The sequence below is a fragment of the Malaya genurostris genome, chromosome 2 (genome assembly GCF_030247185.1).
Source record: "Malaya genurostris strain Urasoe2022 chromosome 2, Malgen_1.1, whole genome shotgun sequence".
Classification (NCBI taxonomy): domain Eukaryota; kingdom Metazoa; phylum Arthropoda; class Insecta; order Diptera; family Culicidae; genus Malaya; species Malaya genurostris.
In genome coordinates this window covers 100,595,595-100,610,530 of record NC_080571.1, presented here as the reverse complement: position 1 = coordinate 100,610,530, position 14,936 = coordinate 100,595,595, and the positions used below count along the sequence as shown (strand labels likewise).

General features: G+C 32.5%; 1 protein-coding gene across 3 annotated transcripts in view; it reads left to right on the top strand.

Moving 5' to 3' along the window:
• LOC131432716 (fructose-bisphosphate aldolase) overlaps positions 1 to 14,936 on the top strand; it is a 76,643-nt gene that overhangs the window by 39,223 nt on the left and 22,484 nt on the right. For 2 of the 3 annotated variants that reach the window (XM_058599180.1, XM_058599181.1), the window contains exon 6: positions 9,356 to 10,204. The exons of the other annotated variant lie outside the window; for it this stretch is intronic. In XM_058599180.1, coding sequence (XP_058455163.1) covers positions 9,356 to 9,451 — 96 coding nt within the window. In that variant the 3' untranslated portion in view covers positions 9,452 to 10,204. Of the gene's footprint in view, positions 1 to 9,355; positions 10,205 to 14,936 lie in introns of those variants that run through there. 3 annotated transcript variants of the gene reach the window in all.

Here is a 14,936-nt window from a genome sequence, read left to right as displayed (position 1 = left end):
TATTCGGTTTTTGTTTTCCGAGTGCTCAAAGTTTTCAGTGAGAGAGTCGATTTCGCGAAGTCGAATGAAGAAAACAGCGATTTAGAAGTAAAATTTTCAAAAAGAAGTTTACGTTTCGCTTATGTCTTTTTCTCCAATACAACATCGTATTTATACCTGCCAATATAGAAAAGATAACCGCGACTGAAATTTTTTTCGGTAGTAGTGTGCCATCTAGTGGCTAGTAGTCATTACGGTGTTAACTTTTTTTCGGTGACAGAGCGCCATATAGCTGCAAATTGCAGAAACCAATTCAACCATTTATGTTGGTTGAAAACAACGTTTTATTTCTCTAATTCAACTAAAAAATTAGTTGAATGGATATGAAGTGTGCCTTAGCTAAGAAATGCCAGCACAATCTAATTAGCAAAAGTAAGATTTTTTTAGTTGGCTCAAAAAATATCTAACCAGAATCAGAAAATCAACTAATTTTTTCGTCAAAATGTTTCAGTATAATTCCATCCGAATTTTCAACCAAAGCATATACATAAATTATAAATTTTTATCAAATTCGGAATGCCTCTTGAATAACTTAATAGTAATCAGAAAAAAATGTAAAACTTAAGATCAAAAACATTACAAAACGATTACACAAAAATGATAAAAAAAATTTAACTTTGAAAGCGACTGCTTACATTAGTACTCAAATGTTGATTGAATTCTATCGAAAGGGACAAGTCAGCAAATTGTTCAAAATATATTCGATTCATTATTATATTTGTTTCCGTTTCCTTAAACTCAAAGTGTGTTCAAAATAAGTAGTAAATAAGCTACAAATTTGAAAAAGAAATTCATAAGTTGTTCCAATTTCCGTAAAAATTTAATTCCTTCAAATTTAATTTGATTTTCTGTAAAATTTATTAAACATTTGCAGTGGTTTGTAAAGAAATGGTGAGCAAATTGTAAAAACAACATTAAAAAATCGAATGCAGAGAAGTGATTCAACAATAAAATTTAATAAAATCTAATAACAATTGTCCAAAAATTGAAGCAAATAATCGATAAACAAAAAAAAACTTAAAGGCTGTTCAAAATTTATTCATAGCTAATAAAAGGTTAGTTCAAAATTAGTTTATGTTTGTCCAAATATGGTTAATTTTGTTTGAAAACATAGTTTATTTTGTCAAAATATTGGTAGGAGTCTTTTTTTTTAAATAGATTAAAATGTATTCGAAAACGTGATTACTAAGAATTATTCAAGTTGTTTTTCGAACTATTATATAATTCAGATAATGTTTCTTAATTTTTGTCCTAAACGAATTTAAAAAAAATCAAACTAAAATGTCAATTAAATTTCTTTTGACCTTGTGCATAGTTCATTAAAAAATCTAATCAAAATGTGTTCAACTTTTTTTCGAAATGGCTTCAAAATTTTATAGCAATTTGTTCTTTCAAAAACGATTATGCTAGAAAACAAATTCTCTTCAAAACTTACTCAAAGTACGATCAAAACTTGTTCGGAATCGTGTCGAAGTTTTGTTTAAAGTATGGGTAAATTAGAAAATATTTTTAACAAATTTTGAGCGAATTTTTAAACAAATTTTTCAACACATTCGGAATAAATTCTGAATTCTTTGAAATTCTTGGCTCTTATAATTTTCAAGATAAATAATTTATATGTTTGAACTTTTATACTCGTCCAAACATTTTACCTCAAATTGGATTATTGAACGGAGCCCCGAAGTTAGGTGTAAAGTATTCAAAATTGTGTTCTTTTGTGAAAACACATTCCAGAAAGCACCTTTATTAAAATGCATTGAACAGTTGCCAGATACTTTGAACGTGCCGTTTGTAGATTATTTTTTCAAGGCCAACTATATTCCTTTAAAATGTGTGTCTTAACGCTTTTGACTCTCAGTTATGTTGGATGTTCGCTAATAATAAACTTCCTTTGGTTAAGTTTGTGTATTGTATCATTGCAACAGTAAAATTTTCAAGCATAGTTCGAATGTACATGGAAATGATATTAAACCATTGCATTTCATAGCTCTGGTGAATTTTGAAAAGCAAAAACCATCAATAAATCCATGATCAATCTTAATTTCACCTTCGACAGATCAGATATCAAAACAAATATGAAGGTATGAAAATGTAGATTTGCTCACAATATACAAAATTCCCATATATCAACTGTCCGCTAGGCTAGAATTCTGATTCCCGCAGCAGCAATAAATCATCGGTTGAATTAATCACTTAGCGTATCCACTTTGTCAACCATATGGAATGCATTACCTGCAATTACGCCAACCTACCAACCTCCGAGAAAGATTGAAAGATCATAAACCGTTCGCGCCGTGGCCATCGCTTCTCTACCCTTCCTCCTTGTTGTAGATGCAGTTGCACAAAACAAAAACAAAAAAAAATAGCATACCTTGAACGTTCATAATTGCGTGTGTTTGTCTTCCATTTACTCTTGTTTTCATTCCATTTATTGTTGAACCGCCGCCGCGGTCTCCTTCCATTGTTGCATCAGTCCCTATTATCACTGACATCGCATCTTGTTCGCTGACCGTACGACACGATTAAATAATTACGCTTGCCGCCGCCGACGACGACGACGACGACGTGACATTCGTGACTCCCACCGACTGCTGCAAACGAACAAAAAAAACCGACGACGCGCTCCGCACACAACGGCCGAACGGAAAGTCGCACCATTTTCCGTGCGAAAGAGTTCTGTCCTCCAAGTTACCCATCCCACCGAAACCAGACGATTGTTGAGAATGATCAATATCCTATCGCTACCGCTAAGGCCAAGAGCAAACCCTCAGGCCCAACTCTCCCCAACCGGTAGCATCTATATCTCGTCTTGGAGATTTGGTCGTTGCCTGCGGTGGCCGCCGGTTCACCGTAGAACGTCCGTGGTCCCTAATGGCACGGAAATCTCGGTCAATGCCGACGGCGCGCGGGTGACATAATACCGCAATTTTACCTTCCAGCAGCTGATCGACACGGAACTTACTCGTGACGTCGGCACACGCCTTTCAAGCATCGTTTGCACGCCAACTTCAGACCTGAATTTCGAGTATTTGTTAACTAGTAAATGCAATCAGTTTACCGTACCGGGGAGGGAACTACATTTACAGCAAGCATATGGACGTGGCTGCCCCCGGGTTTTGTTTATGTGAGGTGACACGCGAAGTTCTGTACGTCGTTCGGTTCGGTATGAGGAGCTACTCCTCGTGGGAAGTGATACCATAAATCAACGCGTAAAATAACTGAGCTAGCGATGACGGAATTACATCACCCCTGGAAGAGTTAATTGGAACTGCTGCTTTTGATTATTCACTGACATTAGAGCGTGTTGGAGTTTTGGAACACAAAAATGTCACTCAAAAGTCACTGTAAAGAGGACAAAATTATTGATTAAGATTCAACTAACGGTTCTGTGTAGTAATCTAAGCGTTCGATTTTTTTTCTTTCATTCCTGGATGTGTATTAATTTATAGTAAAAAAAATTATTATTGAAGATAAAATCTGCATCACCAGAGATCAAATTCGTGCCGTTACTATCTTCTATTCTGCTTCATTTTATTCAAAACTGGACGGAAAAATATATTTTACTTTTTTCTTCTGGTCGACGTCACCTCACTTGAGCTGTAACCGATTGATGGCACAGCAACTTAGGTTATATTTAGCTAGTTAATATTCGTTTAAAGTCCAATGGACTTTCTTTTCACTGGACTACAAGCGAAAATCTCGCTGGTTGGCAAGGTCGAGTCGCCAAAGATCGGATCAAATTTTTCCCTCACTAACACGATACAACGTCCTCACCCGTTGAGAGTAGTAGGCATGTAGTGAAAAAAAATTTCTACAGGCGCATTTCTTTAATCTCATTTTAATCTTAGCAAGAATGAAAAAAATGAGAGAAAAAACTTCATCACCGGACCTTACACGATCATTAAAAGTGTCATTACTGAAATATAATGTCATTTTAATGAACGTGGAAGGTGTAGTAATGATGAGTTCTCCTTGTACACATGATTTCAAGTATTCATTACATGGGCATGATATGACGAATATCACGCAAAATCGTAGTCGCAGTTGTCAACACTCCCTCAGATTTGAATGAATCTTTCTGGACTTTGTCACAAAAAGCCACGTTGCATCCTTCCAGAATTAATCCAGATTGTCTTTTGAAAAGGATCAAACTTTTCAACCAGTTTTAATTTCAAATAGTTATCGTCGCAAAATGACACATCCTACAAAAAATTATTGTATGAGAGATTTTCCCAAATAAGTAAAATTTTTAAATTAAATTACTGAGAACAATCCTTATCGATTTACAAAAAAAACATTTTAGATTTTGATAAAATTTTATCCTAAGATAGGTTCCCTACCGACCGTTCATACATTTCATGATGGACACTTCGAAGGAAAAAATATTCTTCATAACAAATACGATTTCTTGGTTTTCGCAATGACTGAGTGAAAACGTATATTGGAGAAGCCAAATGAATGAAAAACTTAACAGAAAAGATAATTTTTTGGAAAAATATACGCTCAGAGGCAGGACTCGAACCTACGTTCTTATGCATTCTGTGCATACGCGCTACCATTTCGCCACTCTGAACCATGTGTTAGACACGGCTCTAAAACACGGTTAGGCATGATAGAACGTACATCGAACATGATCTAAATCAGGGGTTCCCAAAGTGGTAGATATAGACCCCTAAAAAAAAGCTGTGATTTTACATCTTGTTAGATGCACATAGATGGAGCGTCGCAGTTCACGAAAATTTACGTGAAAGAACATTTAATATTGTGTCTAAAACTCCATAACATCGAATTCATTGAAATAAAAAAAGAATATTGATAGCAACACAACCGCGACTCGAACCTAGAATCATCGGATCGCAAGTACGTCTGCTAATCGACTGAGCCACAGAAGCATGCATCTGCTTGGCTGGTGAAAGGTGCATTTAAATTCATACAGTCACACCTGCTAGCAGAACGCAAGTTACAGTCGAAACCAGTAAAATTCAAGCTCATCTAACATTAAGTCATTCCGAATAAAATTTTCCGTCATTTGACAAATTAAGTCTTTATGAATTACATCGTATGACGGATTAAGTCACTTGTAAAATTCAAATTTTTTTGGAGTGTATATAGATTCTTTTTGCGGGGGTCGACGTAAACGAAAACTGAGTATGGGGGGTCGACGAGGTCTAGAAATCGAACCCCTATTATTTGATATAAGTTGTTGTTTGAAATATTTACGCTAAAAAGTTGTGTTTATTTGACCATCCGCAGAAATTGGTAAGTGTTTTACATCAATACTAAGAAGTAAGAAATTGAATTTTGAAAGGAATTTGTTGATGGGGGTCTGAGGCCTAAGGGGTCCATGACTCAAAAAAGTTTGGGAACCTCTGGTCTACATCCTATTTCTTGTCCGAACAGAATTTTTTATTTAGTGTTTTTTTTTGAAAATTGAAATAAACTAAAAGTCCTTATCATCGAAAATTCCATGGAAAATAAACTTTCGTGAATATCGCAAATATCGTAAATATCGTAAATATCGTGAATATCGTAAATATCGTAAATATCGTAAATATCGTAAATATCGTAAATATCGTAAATATCGTAAATATCGTAAATATCGTAAATATCGTAAATATCGTAAATATCGTAAATATCGTAAATATCGTAAATATCGTAAATATCGTAAATATCGTAAATATCGTAAATATCGTAAATATCGTAAATATCGTAAATATCGTAAATATCGTAAATATCGTAAATATCGTAAATATCGTAAATATCGTAAATATCGTAAATATCGTAAATATCGTAAATATCGTAAATATCGTAAATATCGTAAATATCGTAAATATCGTAAATATCGTAAATATCGTAAATATCGTAAATATCGTAAATATCGTAAATATCGTAAATATCGTAAATATCGTAAATATCGTAAATATCGTAAATATCGTAAATATCGTAAATATCGTAAATATCGTAAATATCGTAAATATCGTAAATATCGTAAATATCGTAAATATCGTAAATATCGTAAATATCGTAAATATCGTAAATATCGTAAATATCGTAAATATCGTAAATATCGTAAATATCGTAAATATCGTAAATATCGTAAATATCGTAAATATCGTAAATATCGTAAATATCGTAAATATCGTAAATATCGTAAATATCGTAAATATCGTAAATATCGTAAATATCGTAAATATCGTAAATATCGTAAATATCGTAAATATCGTAAATATCGTAAATACCGTAAATATCGTAAATATCGTAAATATCGTAAATATCGTAAATATCGTAAATATCGTAAATATCGTAAATATCGTAAATATCGTAAATATCGTAAATATCGTAAATATCGTAAATATCGTAAATATCGTAAATATCGTAAATATCGTAAATATCGTAAATATCGTAAATATCGTAAATATCGTAAATATCGTAAATATCGTAAATATCGTAAATATCGTAAATATCGTAAATATCGTAAATATCGTAAATATCGTAAATATCGTAAATATCGTAAATATCGTAAATATCGTAAATATCGTAAATATCGTAAATATCGTAAATATCGTAAATATCGTAAATATCGTAAATATCGTAAATATCGTTAATATTGTTAATATCGTAAATATCGTAAATATCGTAAATATCGTAAATATCGTGAATATCGCAAATATCGTAAATATCGTGAATATCGTAAATATCGTAAATATCGTAAATATCGTAAATATCGTAAATATCGTAAATATCGTAAATATCGTAAATATCGTAAATATCGTAAATATCGTAAATATCGTAAATATCGTAAATATCGTAAATATCGTAAATATCGTAAATATCGTAAATATCGTAAATATCGTTAATATCGTAAATATCGTAAATATCGTAAATATCGTAAATATCGTAAATATCGTAAATATCGTAAATATCGTAAATATCGTAAATATCGTAAATATCGTAAATATCGTAAATATCGTAAATATCGTAAATATCGTAAATATCGTAAATATCGTAAATATCGTAAATATCGTAAATATCGTAAATATCGTAAATATCGTAAATATCGTAAATATCGTAAATATCGTAAATATCGTAAATATCGTAAATATCGTAAATATCGTAAATATCGTAAATATCGTAAATATCGTAAATATCGTAAATATCGTAAATATCGTAAATATCGTAAATATCGTAAATATCGTAAATATCGTAAATATCGTAAATATCGTAAATATCGTAAATATCGTAAATATCGTAAATATCGTAAATATCGTAAATACCGTAAATATCGTAAATATCGTAAATATCGTAAATATCGTAAATATCGTAAATATCGTAAATATCGTAAATATCGTAAATATCGTAAATATCGTAAATATCGTAAATATCGTAAATATCGTAAATATCGTAAATATCGTGAATATCGTAAATATCGTAAATATCGTAAATATCGTAAATATCGTAAATATCGTAAATATCGTAAATATCGTAAATATCGTAAATATCGTAAATATCGTAAATATCGTAAATATCGTAAATATCGTAAATATCGTAAATATCGTAAATATCGTAAATATCGTAAATATCGTAAATATCGTAAATATCGTTAATATTGTTAATATCGTAAATATCGTAAATATCGTAAATATCGTAAATATCGTAAATATCGTAAATATCGTAAATATCGTAAATATCGTAAATATCGTAAATATTGTAAATATTGTAAATATCGTAAATATCGTAAATATCGTAAATATAGTAAATATAGTAAATATCGTAAATATCGTAAATATCGTAAATATCGTTAATATCGTCAATATCGTAAATATCGTAAATATCGGAAATATCGCGAAAAACAATAATATCGTAGATATCGTGAATATCCTAAATAAAGAGGAATACAGATTTTTTAATATCGGGCAATAAGGTATTTAGTGTACCTTTATAACAGATTAAATTTTGTTAGAATCTTGATTGATATAGACTTTCAGTTGAGTTTAGTTTTAGATAAAAATACACGGGATAATAAATTCAAATTTGAACGAGACAGACCATTTGCGGAAAAACTTCTTATTCTTAAAATTTTATCCAAATCAAATGTTTTTATTTTCTGTAAGTCAATTTTATATTTTTAACATAAATTTTTTTTCAATGTCCTACATCGAAAAAAATTTGAAGTCGATTAAGAATTTTGTCAATATTTTCATTAAGATATGTGTGAGATTTGTCATTATTCAACTATAGCCTTTGGTCCTTTTCAGAAATGCGGTCGTTTGTGAGACAGTTTCCATGTACAGAAAGTTTCATTATAATCCGTTGTGTTATGTCTTCTTATGTCTTCCCGAAATCCGAGAGAGTTCATTTTCATTATAATCCGAGAGAGTTCTGTCTTCCGCGAAATTCGAATTACCGTTTTTAAAAAATCACTAATTTTAACCGATGATAAAAAATCACAGTTGAAAAAATCGATGTAAAATTACATCAAAAGTCTTCTGGCCAAAGAGAACATATGGTCTTATGATCGATTTGTAAATGTTCCAATTCTTATTTAATCATTAAAACTTTGAGAGTATTTGAGTCCAACGTGTCCTGTTCAAATACGATTCAATATTACTCTGCAAGTATCATTCCGGCGGTCAAAATACATGATTTCGTCAACCGCATCGATGATTTCGCTATCTATGAATTTTCGTGGAGGGAGGCGCCACTTTTCTTCCCTAGAGTCTCGTCCTTTCGTGTAGGTTTCTCAGACGCATTACTCACCTCGGCTTTCAGTCCGATGTATGTTTCCATCATCATCTCAAAGTAGTGTGTCATGATATCAACGCCGTCAACGAAGCCAAAAATCAATACAGACTTTTTGAGGATTGTACCTCTCGTCCCGGGTTGGCGGTTCAATGCATAGGACACTTGTCTAACAAACCAGTTGTCGTATGTTCGAGCCCCGACCTGGAAGGATTCGTAGTGTCAGTAAAATCGTAGCACCAGCCATGCACTGGTTCTGTACACTCTGAATCGGCTGCAAAGTCTGTTGATACAAAAGGTCAAACTCCACTACGGGAATGTAATACTAAGGCTTTTCCTCTCAATTTGAGAGAATTGGAGAAGACAACTGTTTTGCTCGAGTGTAATGATGACAAACATGACAGACAGTTCCACTGACAGCCATTTATACCTCAACAAATCTATCCCTCGTGTAATGCATAACTGTCCTCACCATTTCATCCTTCACCCTGTAAATAAATTCAGTGCTAACAATTGATTCTAATCACAACAAAAACAACAACCACAACCACCACAACCACAATCTTTAAAAATTCAGGCAAACGGATTGGCATGTCAAGCAAAATACGTCGCCGGATCGATTCCTTCCTACGCTGCCAACGCCAGTCTGTTTGTGAAAGCACATGCCTATTAAAAGATGCAGCACAGCAGCAACAGCAGGAACACCGGTAGCAGCAACTGAACAACTGTCAAACTAGTTAATACTTAAAACGACACTGTCTGTATGAAAAGTAAACATTATCCACAAATGGCGGTGACAGCGTTGGCAACAACAAAAGACTTGTGGATCGAGCATTCTAAATGCGCTTTCACTTCCACTAACAAACACACATGGCAGACCTACACACCCACATATATGTTTATTTACCTTCGTTCTAAACACAACACGTGCACTGACCGTTCCGGAATTACAACCTGGACCCGGTGACCAGCCGGCAGAAAAATAACAACGTGGTCTACTACCGGACTTTTATTTTTATTTTTGAATCAGACCTAGACATTGGCACAGAAAATTACGGTGTTTAGTTTGTAGTGATAGAAAGTTAACCTTCAAATCGTTTTTGTCTAAGGAGGCTGAAGCAATCCCGGCTAAAAGTGGCGCGTCGTCTGGGAAACGAATTTGGCATCGGTACAGCAAAACTGCACTTGGCACCACAAACGGTTGGCTCAGAACCAAACGCGGATACTTGTGTTGTCGCATCCACTTTCTAAGGGAACTATTGCTTCAGGTTTCTGGTGTAAATGTGTTTTAAATTTGTGGTAGAGTTGTTCAAAATTCAAATGTTATCTTTTTCTTTTAAATTTTGCTAGACTGTTAATTCGAGTGAGCTTGTTTTAATAAAAATTATTGGCTTCGTAAAAAAAATACATTATAATTGGCTGACTGCATGGTGTTTTTCTTTTGCTCTAAGTGCTATGATCCTTTTGTTTATATATTTTCTCCATCTAATAATAGTATAGCTACTGGTTTGAGAAACATTGGTAATATTTCTAAAAAGTTTTACAAAGGTTCCATATTACGTCACAGGTAAGAATTTTAAAATATAATTCGAATTAGAAACAAATCCATGGCTTGAAGGTATGCACTTTAAAGCTATTGACAAAAATCAAATCTAGTGACATATTGTACCGTTGAAAAACTGGGCAAAACTTCGGACTAAGGTGTATTCTGTGACATTTTTTGTGCATTGTACGAATGGGATAACGTATGGGGAGGTATTTTGGCCGCTCTAATATAATTCCCCCCCCCCCCCTCCTTTAATATAATTTGGCTCATATATTTGGTAGTAATTAAAATTATGTACATATTCATACCTAATATGTTGAAGAATGGAATAATCTTTAAAATTATCCTGAGAGACGATGTACTTCATTTTAATTTTTTCGTCAAAATTTACTTCACAGACTTTTTAATAACTTACATTGATTATATGATTTCTTTGTCATTTCATTTCAATGACACTTCCCTCTGTTAAGAATACTTATTCCTTCTTCTTCTTGTTAATATTTTTGTGATCATCATTTAGTTGCTAGAAATATGCTGTACTCGTCGTGAAGTACCATTTTTTGTACAATTCAACCAATTTTATCTTACACTTCTCATGTTTGAGGCATTTGTTACACTCTGAATGATCTATTTAGACATTGTCAGGGTAGAATTTTGATACAATCTCTTGCAGTCGAGATATTTATTAAACAAGTCGAATAATGTCGTTTTCAGATCTACAATTGTTCCTTCAGAAAAAAGACCTTCCCAACCGCTGAAGTTAATGAATCATTCTGAAATTTTCATAGGACAATCTAAATTAATTTTCAAGACATTGTTAGTTAGGTTTTTTTGATATTCGTCACCGTTTCTGAGAATATTACATTTGAAACGTGAAAATAGCCTTCTCAAACTTCCTGAAACACACTGGCCGCAGACCTTAAACCTTCCTTTTAAAGGCTTTCACTACACCCACCTCCACAAATACTTTAAAGACTATATCTGATTTTTAGAAAAAGGATTTATGGTACTCGAATAAATTTTGTACTACAAGCAAACATACAAACATACAAACATACAAACATACAAACATACAAACATACAAACATACAAACATACAAACATACAAACATACAAACATACAAACATACAAACATACAAACATACAAACATACAAACATACAAACATACAAACATACAAACATACAAACATACAAACATACAAACATACAAACATACAAACATACAAACATACAAACATACAAACATACAAACATACAAACATACAAACATACAAACATACAAACATACAAACATACAAACATACAAACATACAAACATACAAACATACAAACATACAAACATACAAACATACAAACATACAAACATACAAACATACAAACATACAAACATACAAACATACAAACATACAAACATACAAACATACAAACATACAAACATACAAACATACAAACATACAAACATACAAACATACAAACATACAAACATACAAACATACAAACATACAAACATACAAACATACAAACATACAAACATACAAACATACAAACATACAAACATACAAACATACAAACATACAAACATACAAACATACAAACATACAAACATACAAACATACAAACATACAAACATACAAACATACAAACATACAAACATACAAACATACAAACATACAAACATACAAACATACAAACATACAAACATACAAACATACAAACATACAAACATACAAACATACAAACATACAAACATACAAACATACAAACATACAAACATACAAACATACAAACATACAAACATACAAACATACAAACATACAAACATACAAACATACAAACATACAAACATACAAACATACAAACATACAAACATACAAACATACAAACATACAAACATACAAACATACAAACATACAAACATACAAACATACAAACATACAAACATACATACCTACGTTCATCTTTGTATATATCAATCAGAGCTAATAAAAGTCATTTTTGTGGAATCAAAATATACGAAAATGACGAGATATTAATGTAACTCAGTTTCGCTTGGAAACTATGAGAACGAAATCCATGTCCAGTCAATGACATAAGCGGAACAGTAGTTTAAAAATTGTGTTCTTTCTTTCATTTGCACTTTCAGACATTTGCGGTTTTCAATGAAAATCTTGTAGTGTGCAGTGTCGATATTCAACCGAAGCTTTGAGAATCGAAAATGATAGAAAAAGGTTTCACAATGATTTTTACCTGTTGGTGTTCGATTCTGTAGTAATTTTGGTTTCCAAAGAGGTTCTTGGATGTAATTATTCGATTTGTCATATTTTTGTCTTTCTTTATAGCCAAGCGTCACAGATTTTCAATACATCGATGAACGAATGTGAATTGAAATTCTGCTGATGGTCCCTGCAGACGTAAGTTTGGTTTCGTCTTGTCATAGAGCAAAAAGTGACGTTGGCAATTATGCTCTCTCATTTTTTCAATGTGAAACGAAAATGTTTCGTCTCTCTTCGTTTGTTCTGGTGTCGCTCATTTACGAATGAGACAGAAAAATATTAAAGATGGGGTTGTTGGAATGGTTCCTTTCATTGAGAATGCGTGACAATTTTAAGCTCTGGTATATATAAATAGATGAAAGCCCGCAGACATTTTATTAGATCTGCAGACTTTTACAATCGTGTCTGAAGTTTTTTTATCTGACATGTCTGTTTGGTGGTGTGATATACGTCTAAAAATGCTACAATGGAAGAAAATATTCTGATATCGTTTGATCTCCTCTTTGTTAGTGTCGAACAGTTTTTTTCTGATCCGTTGATGATTTGAACTATCTAGAATCAAATCGACGTATTTGCAACGGAAAAATAATCAAACTAATTTTATTTCTTTTCGTGATTCGGCGATACACGAGTTGATTGGTTTAATCTTCCAAGAAAGGGTTTCGTTCTGCTATTCCCACTAGTACTGTGAAAGATGACATGCAATGTGACTGAAACATGATGGCTAATACTGCTGTTCTTTGATCTACAAAAAATGCATTGTTCCAGACGATACCATTGTATTTCAATTGTGATTACTTTCTACGCTCACTGTTTAAGTTGCATTAGAAGTCCAATTTCTTTTGCTGTTTTTTTGTGTTAAGAGGACATAAATCCTATGAGGATAAAAATAAGATGAAATATAACAAGATGAAACAAGATAAAATATGAAATAACACAAGCAGGCTACAGAATTTCTATACCTGGGGAGAGGGGTGGTAGGGGGTCTTAATGATTATTGTCACTATTCAAATGAAATATTTATTGCGTATCATAATTTTTCTTTAGTAACTAATAACCCGACTACAAACTATTTTTATCTTTAGAAATTTATCACGTTAAGTAATTGTTTAGAACGATAAAAAAATTTCCTGCCCCATGTAGGGGACTTCAGTGGCTTATGCTTATAGCAGTTGAAAACAAATTGCTGTTTCAGTTGCAACGACGAAACGACCGAATTATTCTATTGTATCGATGATACGAAATAAGTTTTATACCGCATATTCCCATTCAGAAGTATACAATAAGGTCTGTTTTTACACGGGGGTTACGTACCGTGTTAAAAAAATCCGTGTAAAAGAAACCGTATTAGTTGCGGAATCGTGCAACAAAACGGCTTGGAAAATATGACGTAATAATTCCAAAAAATCGTAAATTTGATTATTTGTTCGTTTTGTTTTGGATAAAATGTAACTTTTGATAATTTGAAGGGGGAAAAAAGTTTATTTCTTAACCCCCAAATTTATGCAAGGTGCACATAACGGTGAAAATGTGACTGTTGTTTCACAAAAAAACGGAAATCTGAAAAACAGCCAGAGGTTACGAGGAGGGTCCAGTCATACTTGATAAAACACATTGGATGACAAATTCAAATTAGAATACTTAGGAAACGTGTTGCACGATAAACAAATTATTCTAAATGGCTCATGCCTTCTGTATAATGCATTCAGTTTTCAAAAGAACGATAATACGAACAATTAGAATCCATAAACACTTTCACTACAAAAAAGCTTGAGAATAAGTTTTTTTCGATTCCGAAGGAACGATGTGTAGTAAACACTAACGATCTTAACAGTCATTCTCAACTAAACTGAGTGGGGAGACATGGGTATTGGAGGAAGATCTATGCACGCAGCGACAGAATCAAAGGGAAAGAATTCATAGAGATGAATATGAATCAAATTAGAAAAGGTATTACTATGTGTCATGCTGAAGAAACTCGGCGTAACTCATAATACTACTAGAGCTATATCATTCAAATGGGTATAAATAATAGTACAGTATTACTTCTCGATATGATGAAGAGTTGAAGAGATTCGTAGATCCGACTATTTCTTCAACGCTACGAAATTCTCGATGATATCAATGACGATGCTGACATCATACACCACAACTGAGTGGAAGAGACGTTGTCGTGTAATTTACGACAGGGATTCAAGATCTGAAGACTGATTAATCATTTTATGGAACGACAGTCAATACTCCCGTGAATTGTTGAATGAATGATTTTAGTTAACTTTCAAACTTTAAATTAACTCTCATAATCGTTTTCTTACAAACAACCTGTTCCCTTTTTTT